Source organism: Habropoda laboriosa, unplaced genomic scaffold (genome assembly GCF_001263275.1).
Source record: "Habropoda laboriosa isolate 0110345459 unplaced genomic scaffold, ASM126327v1 scaffold92, whole genome shotgun sequence".
Lineage (NCBI taxonomy): Eukaryota > Metazoa > Arthropoda > Insecta > Hymenoptera > Apidae > Habropoda > Habropoda laboriosa.
Window position 1 is genome coordinate 846288 of NW_017100268.1, and position 13031 is coordinate 859318.

The 13031-nt window shown below is 45.4% G+C and overlaps 1 protein-coding gene across 1 annotated transcript in view; it reads right to left on the reverse strand.

Moving 5' to 3' along the window:
- Positions 1-13031, reverse strand: part of LOC108573444 (insulin-like growth factor 2 mRNA-binding protein 2) — an 86104-nt gene that overhangs the window by 17192 nt on the left and 55881 nt on the right. Inside the window, exon 4 of the mRNA XM_017935896.1 lies at positions 3271-3273. Within this exon, the coding sequence (XP_017791385.1) occupies positions 3271-3273 (3 nt within the window). The remainder of the gene's footprint in view (positions 1-3270; positions 3274-13031) is intronic.

The window sequence follows — 13031 nt, forward strand, 5'->3', positions numbered from 1 at the left end:
GAAGTAGGATAGGAATTTAAACAAAAACGAATCGACCGTTCAAGTATTACGCGGCAGAATTTCAATTGACTTTGTCCTGGTTAATGCCGGAATCACTATTCCGGCACACGCTGTCGCTATTATGGAGACTGGCCTCGTTATACAAACTGCTAAACGGTCATTTTATTTTTAACTTTACATTCAAGTTCCACGCTCACGGAACTCGATAATAATGCAACTCAATAATATCGAGTTGTCGTCGCGGAGGTAGAATTCGTGAGAGAGAGAACCTTGCGTTTTAATACCTTACCAGGCTACAGTCATAACCTCGTTGCATTACAGCTCTTTAAACACCTGTCCAGCTCGATAGACACGTCGCTAAGCACCATCGTGTTTCCTACTTTCTTCTTCGGCTCGCTGTTAAATATTTACCACGTTTTCCGGAATTGCTATCGTTCTAGGCTCGTTAGCATTTTTCATTTAACGTTTGTTATCTCGATGAACGGTTGCTATTAGAAGCGTACCAAACGTGTATGTGTCATAAACGTAGCAAAAGTACGGTAAGAAAAGTGTCACGATGCAACAAGCAGTGACGCGAGTGTACGAGACAAATTACACGACGATCTTGTAATTTTTGTTTTCGAAATGTTGCTGGGATAACGGTATACAGCACTGATTTTCTCAGTGTCCAAGACAGTTTAAAAATCAGTGAAAAATGTGAAATTATGTGTATGTCGTGAGATAAAAGACAAAGGATAAAAATTGCTGGCCCAAAGAACCATCAGCTCGCGCCAGTGATTTCACAGATCGTTCAGGAATAGAAATCTCGAAAGAAGCGTGCGAAAAAAGGCGAACGTGATTTATGGAAAATCTTGAAACAAACGGTGAATTTGCGATTGGACAACTGTCGAATAGCGCGGTCGAAAAAAAGAATAAAAGAAACACCTTTGCAATTCGTAGTTATGCGTCATCTTTCGTAGACAGAAAACCATAGAAGATCCACCGTATTCGGTGCACACACGCACACACACACCAGGTAAGGGGGGAAAGGAGAGAAAACTGCCTCTCTCTCCGCCTGTGGTATCGTTATTTACTGGCCGTCCGTGAAAGATGAAGTATCGATAAATTGTCGCCGCGCGGGAGCATCAATTACAATCGTATACAATTACGCCCGCTACCTTTCACCGACCGCGAAAAAGCGCGTAGCACACGTGGCGCTTTTAACGGCATCGACGACCGCGCGCGCTCGGGAACGCGACAACGATTTCCGGCCGGTTCGTGGAAGAAGAAGACGATAAAAAAGGACAAAGAACAGCGCCGCGGGAAGGGGTTCAGGGGTCAGAGGAGTAGGAGCGGAGGATGGAAAGAGAGAGAGAAAGAAGAAACCAGGGGGGGGGGAGAGGTGCGGTGAGTCAACGCGCGGGAACGGCGACGAATCATCGTCAATTTCACCGCGGAGCTATGCAGACCGGCGACCAGTGACGTAATCACACCACGGAGGCACCATTGGCCCTTGTATCGTAGCGTTGCCACCAGAACGATCTGCTTTTCTGCAATGCAAAAGAAGAGGGTGGAATAACGATCCTTATGGGGATTTCCCACATACGCAACGAGTCACTGCCACTTCCAGGTAGCCAGTGATAATTTCCTCTTTGCATATCCGCCGACGTTCTACGCGTGTATATCAATGTCTTTGTTTCTTGGAAGAAACCTGGCTCCCTGATGCTGTCTCCCTCCCTCTGTCTCGCCCCCTTTCTCTCTCTGCCGCCGTTCACGATCACGACTATCGATTCTGAGATGGTCGAAATTATCGTTCGATTCGATACGGTTCGTGTACCGTTTGAATATTAAATGTAGGAGAAAGATCGAAAGTAGAACTAGATATTCGTGTTCTGTTATAAATATGTATTTCAACGTGTATCTTAAATATCCAATTCACGCGAGAATTTTATTTTTGGCCGCAAATATATTGGTAAAATTCAGTGGGTATTAGTAAATTTATAAATTTAGCATACCCGAAACCACCACTCTCCCACTTAATCCCTTAAGTATCGCAAGAAAATATTCCAACGAAAAAGAAAAAGAGAAAAAAAAACTTCACTCGTCTACCGCGTCTACTGCAGAATCGATAGCTGAATATTCTAACCCTGGAAAGCGTTACACAGGGAGGGTATCCAATTTTTTCCAGGAGCAATGTGTCTAATTACAGAGAAAACGTGACACGATACAAGCATGCATCGGACGCGGTGAGAAGGCGCGCGGGTAGTAAAATTCGAGGCTGGTCGAATTCATTCTGCCGCCGCTTCAATAATTCTGAACGAAACGAGCCGAACCGGCGCAGAAGAGAGACGCTAATACGGACATTGAAAGGCCGACAGTCGAAAAAGGGAGGAGCAGCAAGAGGTGGAGAAGCAGAAGGGGGAGGAGAGGACACACACACCATCGTGAGGGCGCTCTCTTTTCCTCGTTCGGTCCAACGCTAAGCCGAGAGAGAAGTTTATTCTAGGACGACGAAATTCACAATAACGATCCGAGAGGAAAGAGAGCCAGATAGATAGATGGGGAGGGAGAGAGGGAGAGAGAGAGAGAGAGAGAGAGGGCCGCGACCACAGACGAGCTCGAGATATTTCTGCGCGACGAATTAGCAAGTTGGTCTGCAACTTACATGTACCAGCCGTCGGGGAACGCAAACCGGCGAGGAGGAGAGTTCGATGTGAGCGTGAAAATGCGAAACAAACGGGCAAATATGAGGCCGTGCTGCAGCCTGTGAAAGAGGAAGATCAACCGAGACGTAAATGGCGGCGAAGGAAATCAGCGGGAAAAGCAGAAAGAAAAAGGAACACGAGTCTGACTTGGAATGAGTGAGAGAGAGGAGAGGACGCGATAATTACGTAAAGAATGATCTACGATTTGGTCTCTCTCGGTCCGTGTCGATAGAAAATTTGCTTGCAGGCGTAAGGTATTCGCCTAGATCGCGGAATGACGCACGATTGTGCGCCGATTTCTCTCGAGATTATGCTGAATCACTTGAAAGCGAGAGCGACGAACGAACGCGAAGGACGGTGTTCTCAAGTTCCCTTACAAGCACACCAGCCAGCTAGCAGCCTTGCTTTACACAGGTTCTAGCTGTTTCTCGATTCGACGACAGGTTTTCCTTGTTTCATACATATTATCATTCGATAGACGATCACACACGCTTAGAACGTGCTTATCGAAAGAAATTACCGAACGATACTCTCGACTATACGTCGAAGCCTGTTCTGGACGTAATTGAGGATATAATAATTCGACCCACTAGGATAATGAATCACTCGCAACGAACTGGAGAAAACGTACCGAGCGGAATTTCTCTTTGATATTACGAAAACACGGTGTGCTTTGAACAACATTCGTTTGAGATACGGTGATTCGAGGCTAGAGCACAGTGGGTAAACACATCTTTGCAAAGTGCCTTTCGTCCAGCAACAAGTGTCCCTTAAAATCAATTGTCAATGGTAAAAAGGGAAACGAGGTACTGACGAATTCGCTCGTATGGATACACTGCACGCTTTTAGTATTTATGGGATGCAAAGAGGATATCTTTTCAAACGTTTCCAAGGGTGCGAATTTTAAGATAAAGGTGATGCTTTCTCTTCTCCTCGTACCTAATTTCACGTTACATTAGGATAAAACGTGTTAAACGCTAACAGATATAATCTGTACACTTCCTATGTATAAAAAAAAAAAAAAAATGATGAACTTCATAAGGAAATGATATTTCTTATGTTTAAATCAAATGATTTATAATGCTAAAAATTTTCTAAATTTTGCAAATAAAAAACATGCAAATTCCATTGTATTTAAGTGAAACAGATTTGTACGGATATTGTTAGCGCTTATAACGTAAATGTAACATATTTGAAAGGAAATAATCGTGGAAAATATATCGAAAAATAATTTTAACGTAAATATGGATTTGGTATACGTATTTCAGTTTTCAATGCGTCGAGGCGAAACAGATTCTGCACGTGTGCAAAAGCTGGACCCACATACTTCGTATAGACCGAAGTACGCAGTTATCCGGCTCGACGATTACGAAACTTGCAAAAGTGACCTAAATCCCAGGTACGGGCACCGATATCTTAGAGGCGTTTAGAACGACCTGAAGATAGCGGCGAATGGTCAGTGGCGTCGCCGGAACATCGATTCGCAATTTCATTTTGCATCGGCTGGTCGTTAGCATCGACGCTATTAAGACCGGCGACACGATATCCGGTTCGTCCACAATTAAAGCGCCTTCGAAATTATGAAATGTGAAAATAGTTGCACAACTTGGAGAACGACGAACTGCTCGAGAAAAATGTTCCGCTTTTGCGAGATATCTTTCGAGACGTTATACGTAACGTTTACACTTACTTTTTTCATCGTATGCGTTCAATTCTAATAGATTTTTGTGAAATTTTCAAAAAAAATCATTACAATTTCTAATGCAATTAGACAGTAGCGTGTAATATTACGGGGAATATTAAAAAATAAGCAAATGTTGTGAGAACGGAATATTAGCAAGAACGTGATTCCGACGAAACCGCGAACGCACGTTTAATTTCAACGAATACGGAGAAACGATCCGGTACAATCTCTGTACTCGGGTGTATGTATAAAGAGTAACGAAAACGGATGTAAACAAGTTGAACACTTACACGAGCAACGGTGCTGTGAATTTGCAGATATGGCGTGGTTTGTCGCTGACTTATTGGTAGTCAGCCAATAGCATTGTCCCCATTTGTTAGCGACGCAACAACGGCACCCGTTGGCACCAGCATGCCGAAAAAACAAACGCACTGAATTTTTCCTTTTTCTGTTTTCCAGATGCCCGTTGGTTCGATGTTTAACCTTACTTCGTTTACCTCCCGCAGCCGTGAGGAGATACATGCACCAAAGTCAGCGGTAAGACACGGTTCACATAAAAACACAACACGCATCCGTAGACAAGGTTAAGTCTGACAAAACCACGTTGGCGAACGTTCGAGCGAGTCCAGAAGAAACAGGCTAATCACGAAGTTTGTATGTAATCGAGAATAGCACTATGTGTACGTGCGTGCGTGTGCACAACACAGTACGAAGAGTATACTAGGAAAGTATACTCGAGAAATTATTCTCGCGCTTGTCTTGTATCGGCGAAATTGAACGCGTAAGTTTCACCGCGGATGATGGAGAACACGCTGGTCACGCGAGCAACAACTTTGTCCGCGGTTCAAGGAATTTCGTCGAAACCGCGTGACTTTCGGTATCGCGTTACTGCTACGGAAAATTACAAACTGTTCGAAAACGATACGGGCGAATATAATATATATTTCAAAGTAGTCACACCAGGATTATACGAAGATATCCAAATATCGAAAGAACTTTTTCTTATAAACACTCTCCTTTCACAAAGACTGAACGCACGAATTAGTCATCGACGACGTTGTACAAGCTGATTTTCTCTATGACGTAGAAAAAAATACTTGGTGTTTCACTTGTGTCCTACCAGTTACACGCACATGTGGAAGTGGAAGGCACGGAAATTTTATATCGCGACTCGACGCGATCTATCACGTAAGCCCGACACGTAGTCGGGAAAATAGATAAATACAAACGACGAATAAAGTCTATCCGTCTCACCCCATATTATATATACGTGATTTTAGCGGTACCACGTGTTCATGATACGACGAAGATACTTGCAACCTCTGGGATTACTTGCGCGACGTATCCCGCGAAAATTCAACGTTTTGCCGCACGCTGAACGGAAAGGCCGCCAACGCGAGACCACGTTATGAAGTCGAAAGTACGGTATAAAAAGGAAAATCACGAACTTATGCTTATTCGCGACAGATCGAGCGAAAAAAAATTATTCTTCCACGACACACTGGCTCACGTCCCGCCGCGAACTGCGAACGCGAGAAGAGCCGGTCGACTCGAGCGCCACGCTCGATCAGCGCGGAAATCGAAGTTGCACGAAGATATCCGGAGAAACACGAACCGCCGGTTAAGGCTAGAGATTACAATGCACGCGAATTCATAGCGCGGAGAGTGCAAAATTCGTTTCCTTCTTCCACAACTTATTATCTCCGCGGTATCTTAATAAATGCACATTTTTAGTTTCGTCGATAATTCAGTTTAATCTTAATAACAAATTAAAAGATGTAAAGTTAAAATTGCCTTGGCAATTTTTCTAGTATTTCCCTTAATCACAAACACGCGAATAGTAGCGACTAAAGAAATTCACGTTTTTTGACGAATCGGTAAACCGTTCGAGCTAAATACACCGCGGACATTTTGACAGTCGATGCAAAGCCCTCAGTTACTCAATAATCCCTTCTGTCCCGCGTTCCCGCCGAATCTTGATGTACTTCGAGTAGTTTTGCGGAGAGCGGAATTTGAGCACATAATGATGGTGATTTTTAGGCAAGCGACCAGGCAAACCAGGCGTTTCAAGCGCGCGGGGAGGAAATCGAACGAAAGAACGCCGTAAAGAGGTCTCACCGGTCGGTCTGTATCGATAATTCGTTGTTATCGAAACTTCAAGAGGTCTAGCGTAATCGTCAATTTGAAAGTAAAATCGCGAGAGGAATCGGTCGAAATCGAACCAGTCGTTGGAAACACCAAAACGCGTACTATCGAACGAGTGGGAAAGAAAAAATAATAATTACACGATTTTACACCAAACGATGCAAAATTATCTCACATGTTGTCCCATTTTGATAAACTTGCCATCGATAAATCCACGCCGAGTTCAATTCCATTTGAATCACGCGATACGACAATTACGCATCTTTTTTCACGCGTTATTCGTGCAACAGGGTAACGTAATCAGCGAATGATCGCGCGTACATATTGACATCTATTTTCTGCGTCATATTTTACGTTTAAATGTGCCTAAAAATATCCCTCGTACAAAAGGGCGGCGGTCCAGAGAGAGAAAGAGAGAAAACGGGAAGCGCGTTTTATTCTTTCGTACGTAAATATTCGATGAATCCACTGAAAAACCGGCAACATCTGAATACACCCTCTATCCGTGTAGTTATTTTTTTTTGCTCCTTTTTCTTTGATTTCACAAGTTGGCGAACCATTCAACATGAATTTTTCCTAATTAATCAATATCCCGGACCCGTGCCGGCTCGACCATGCGTACGGCTCCCCGGTGAAGAAAGGGGAAAAACGTGGACAGAAAAACACGCGTTGCACGTACAATTTTGTTTGTACGTGAAAACGAACGAACGAACGAACGAACGAACGGTCGGCGAGCTCGCGGCATCTGCGGACACATCGGGGACTGTTCTTCTATAATTGATTTCCCCATTGTATTAAATACGTGCTTCATGAAGTACGTGCTTGTATAGCCTGTGTTTTTCCCTGACCCTAGTTTTTTTCATTCCTTTTCAAATGTATAGTTTCTATCATGTTATGACGTGTTCTCCACTCTGTCTTCTCTTTCTTTTTCTCTCTATTTCCTTTAATTCATTTTATTCTCCATCTCGAGCTTTCAATAATAATATCCAACGTTCCCCCCTTTGTTTCCCTCAAGTATAACAAAAAAGAGAGAAGAGAAGAGGAGAAAGAAAGATCTGTACAGCTACACATTGTATCCTCATAAAGAAGGGATCAACGAACGTCTTACACGGAGGTGAAACAACGGAGATTAATTAAATACACGACGTCTCGCAACAGAGAATTAACAATTTCAGCGATGCTTCTTGTTGAGAGCAGAGAGCGCGCAAACCTTTTGTAACTGTCAATCGGCGCAAGAACTGTGAATGAAGATGAACAGGCGATAATTTAGTCGGAAAGGCTGGCGCTTCTAGAAACCGGCGGTAACGTTCTCCTTTTTGTGGTGGGGCAGGAGCGTGTGCACACGAGAGCACCGCCGCGTTCCGCGCGCGATATCGCGACATTAAAAATCAGCACCAAGAAGAGAGAGAGAGAAAAAGAAAAAAAGAAGGGGAAAAAAAAAGAACTGGCGCACCTTCTGATGCATCGGGGTGGTAACAGCTGTTGAAGCAGCTGCCACGTGGCCAGCAGACACCTATGATTGTCGGATCGGTTCGAAATTTTTTTTTTTCTCTCCTCCTGTTTACAATCGATACGGCTTTCCGTGTATTATCGAGAATTTTACTCGTAAAACGGAACCGAAACACGCCCCAGCTTGTGCTGTCACGTTTTGTCCACTGATCAAACTTCATTAAAGTACACCACATGTATGAGATTCAATTAAATTACTTTATTACTTCGTAGAAATTACTGTGCACAGTTTTACCACCATTTCTCTTGCACGATTACGACGGTGTCGTTAGACAACGAACGACGACTACGACGCAAGGCCAATTAATACTAATTTCTATCTCGTCGTTTTTTTCCGTTTTCTTTTCTCTTTTTATTCTATTTTTAAACGGCCACGACGAAACGAGGTATCTCCGTTGCGAGCGAAACAGTATCAAGATTAGTCTACGCCGGGTAATATACGTGTGTACGATAATACGATAAAGAAGAAACTGTTGGTGAGTATGTCCATCGTGTTATCCAGCCGGCAGGTGAGTCGGGGGGAATTGGTCGAGTGAAACACCACCACGATTACTTTTTACTTTCTTTACCTGTCACAACGGTCCGCTTCCATTGGGCTCGCAAACACGTTTGAGGCTGGGCTTACGAAAATAATGACACCGCCGCGACACACACCACCACCGTGTCGACATATGACGGGGCACTTGATACAAATGCGACGCGTCGCAGCACAACCCCGCGACACACGTTTTTGAATGAGCCCCGAGAAACAGATTCACTTTCTGTACTACTCTCTCTCTCCACCCGGGCATCCCAGAGAAGTCGCCGTCTCTCCTGCTCTCCTCGAATGCCTTTCACGGGATTTCCTCGCGCAACCTCCTTAATGTCTCGTGCACAAGGGAAAAACAAAAAAAAAAAAAGGAGGAAGAAATGCCTCGGCAAGTGTCGTAATTCTGGCCACCCCTTTTACTACTACTACCACTACCACTATACACCCCTTTCCCTGTCTCCGTTGCTCGTGCAGGAGCAAGGAGAGGGTAGAAGAGAGGGAAAGGAGTCCCGCGAGCAGATTTGAAAAGGCATCATGCGTCGATCCTGTTAAATTTTTAGAGATGAGAAAACAATGGGGGTAAATGCTGTTTCTGCAGGGGAGAAGAGTATCGGGGTGCGTTAATCTCTCTCTCGTAACTGGCGCCCCTGCTCCTTCGTCCAGACTTTTCTTCTTGTTACTTCCCTCTCGCCGCTGCAACAGGGAGGAGGCAAAGGGTCTGACATCGACAATACGCATCGAGGAAGTTGAAGTCGGGGATCTATGCGGTGAATAAAAAAGGACCGACGAGCCAAGTGGTAAAGAGTGCGAGCGAGAGAGGAGGGGAGAAAGAAGGCAAATATTCGGGCTGCACACAGAAAGGAGAGAGAGAGAGACCGCCGCTGTGGAAAGGCAGCGTCGGTCCTAAGCCCAATTAGCAATTTAAGGCAATAAGCGGGCGGCGCACTCCCTTGGTTACGTTCCTGCGTTCGGTATACTCGACATTATTTCAGAAGGGAGACGATTCTTCAACCCACCCCCACCGCCCCACCTCCTCCTCCTCCACCCTAACTCCGTCCACCACGATCCCCGGGTTCTTCTCTTCCTTCTCCTTCCTCCACCTTTGCATTGGTGAATCGCATAAACATCGCGGAGGCATCAAGCGTGGGTAGACAAATGCCAAGTGCATATATTCGGGGGGGAGGAGGTGGTGGAATGGGGACTCTGGTTCGTTCTTTTCCGGAAATTCTCATACTACGTTCACCCAGACCTCCCTTAAACATGGAACTAACCCTCCGCGGCCGAAATTTCTGGCCGTTTTTCGAGAAATTGATGCGCCCGGAGCGCAGGGTCGCGAGAGGAAGAAAGGAAAGAGTTATGGGCGGCTCTCTGCATAATAATTACGCTGTGACGACGTTGAAAGAATTTTTTGTTAAATTTAACGATATTTAATGTTTCTTTCATCTGCTTCATTAAATTTCCATGACTTCTTTCAACGATCCCGCCCGCAACGGTCCCGTTCACAACGTCAAAACGAATGATTTTATGAATAACCTTCGCGTCATTCTCTATACAAAGGAATTTTTAACTCGTATCGGTAAAATATCAAAGATGGGGAAAAAAGTACACTCGTTGCTCGACTACTCGAGGAGTGAAGTTTGATACGCGTCGGGTTGAATTTCAATGCGCGATGAAAGCACCGGAGAAAAGATGGTCCCGGTTCCTTTTAATAAGTCTCTATTGGCTTTGCCTTTAATCGGTGTATATACGAGGAGAACCGTGGGCAGACGAACGCGAAATGCATTCTTAACTTCCTCCCACTCCTTTCTTCCTCCCCACAATGGTAGGTTTGCCGAGCGGATGAGCGAAGGAATGGTACACACAGAGGGTGATAAATAAGAGAGAATGAGAGTTTATGGCGATTCTACCCTACGCAGCGAGAGACTTCTTCCTTCCCCGGGCTTTCACGAATTATGCGTCATGCCGAAGTGAATGCATTCAAATTGACATGATACCGGAAGGAAGACAGAATTGCGACGACGAATCCCTAACGTCACGGAACAAGACAAATTTACCAAAGCTGGTACAATAGCATTCTTTTCCCCCGTTTTGACCCCGCTGGATTTACCATGCTGATTACTATACAATAAACGAGACGCAAGAATTACTCGAGTATATTTTCTTTCATGAAAGATAACTTTTTTTTTTTTAGGAAGTATCCTCTTGCGAAAATAATGCAGGATATTTACGATTTTGATTAAGGTTTAATCCTCTCTTTCCTTTAATGCCACATATCGGCGCGAAGCAGAGAAACCACGGAGCCAGACCCAGCGTCAAATACATTGGAGCAAAGGGGAGAAAAATTCGACTTTTTTACGAGGGCGTACACCGCTGCCAGAAACTCCGCCGGTTTATTGCTCAGGAATGGAACAGAGGTGGCTGGCGATGCGATTTTTGGGGTAACAGCGTTTTATGGTTTCCGTCAAGAAATTTCATCCCGGCTGCAGCCTTATCGTGCATTATTCCGCTACTGCCGGAAGGTCCGCCAACCTGACGCGAAATATATATCCCTCCCTTACCCAGGCGTACAAATGTTACGACGATGTCTCGAATAACCATCGAGTATCTCGTGTATGTAATCGTGCATAATGAACCAGCGCGAAACACATGCTACTCGCTTTAAACATAGTCGTGGAATCTTTCGAGCATACTTATTTTCTCAATTTAATTTCGACGAAATATTTCATTCAAATGGTCCCTTTCTTTTTTTCGAAGAAAATAATTCCTAAGAAATTCACAAGGAGGAAGGAGAATATAAATCTTTCAGATGGTTCATAAAGAAGAAGAAGAAAAAATTGGAAGCACATGAAAGAATAATACATAGCGTTTTGTGCAGAGTCTCGATAGTCAGGGACCTACCGCATCGAACGTCGCCTGAATTACTCATGGTTCGCTCGTGGAATGCCTCACACGGAAGCCACAACATGATTGCCCGTAAGCTCACGTGGCATGTTTCATGATCAATAACAGAAACGATTCCTTTCTTTTCCTCCCTCTGTTTCTCTAACAAGAAAAAGCGTAACACGACTACGGATCGTGGTAAAAAAAAGAAAAGACGCCGGAAACCGACAAGCAACACGATTTCGATTCCGTCGATGATCAACGGTCATCGAAAGTGAATTTTCGCGATTCTCCCTCTCTCCGGCAACGTGTGGCGTCTTGGCGACAACGTTATCGGTGCTTTTTATTTCGACGTCAGAGAGCTCTGATTGGCTGATAAAAGGCGCGGAAGTATCGGTCTGTGCACAAGGATCGATAAAAAGAGTTGCAGAGCCGAGGCGAGCCCGGGGTAAACGCCCAGGGCCAGTGGGAGTACATTCAGGATCACGAGTGGTCTTCCATCAGATTAATGAATCGCAAAGTGCATTCATGCACGTCATACGCATTTGTTGATAAAAGTCAGCCGGACTTGGTGCACGCGAATTTAATAATCACCGCCGCCTGACGAGACAGGCCGTCGTCGACAGAAAGCTTAGCCGGGAGAGAACGAGAGGTGCTCTCCACGCACCACAAACATTTCTCAGCTCCGACAGAATTAGGCACACCACCGGCACACACACCGGTGGAAATACAGACAGCCCGCTTTTATATCGATTCGTTTTCCTAACGAATCGGAGAGTGCCGTGTGCTGTGGTATCCAGTTACGTGAGAAACAGCAGTTGCTCGACTCGCGCGCGTTTGCAACGTTTCGAGAAGAACGGAGGAGAAAATATTTCTATCGTTGTTCCATTAAAGAGCGAATCGATAATGGTGGGAAACCGAAAAGAAGAACAGCGAGAGGAACACGAGAAGTGGCTACACACACCGAAGAAAACCGATCAACCCTAGAAAGATAACCTTGACCTAGGAATAAAAAGGGGGAGGGGTGAGAAAGCACCCGCCACCTAACCCCCCACCGGGAGGTGTGGTGTATTAAAGGAAGCGAAATTTCGACGGAGTAAGGAACCACCGTTGAGAGAAACAATCGTGGAAGAGTTTTCCAAAGGTGCCGGGGAGAGAAAAAGCGAAATAAGGATCGATGGTGGCTGCAACCGCGATGCTGAGGGTAAATGGCACGATGCCGGCAGTCGCGAGGATGAGGTCCGCGAGGAGGGTAACCTTGACCCGGGGATGAACGACCCTCTCCCGTAGCACGTGGCGCCCCTTTCGTCGCTCCTCCATCCCTATTCTGGACTTTCACGACTTCCATTCCAACCCTCTTACTCGTCCAACGCCGCTACACCATCCCACCTCCTCTCTCACCCCTTTCTCAATATCCTCCCACTACGACGACTCCGTCGGAGCCGGCGTCGCACTGATTCTCCCCCTTCCCCCTTCCGCCGCCACCGTCAAACACCCCCCTCTTCCCCTCTTACGCCTCCTCGTACTCATCCTCCTCCTCCTCTATCTTCTGCATACACGAGCTCCCTTTCGGCTCTTCTTCACCCTTCGACCATACCCT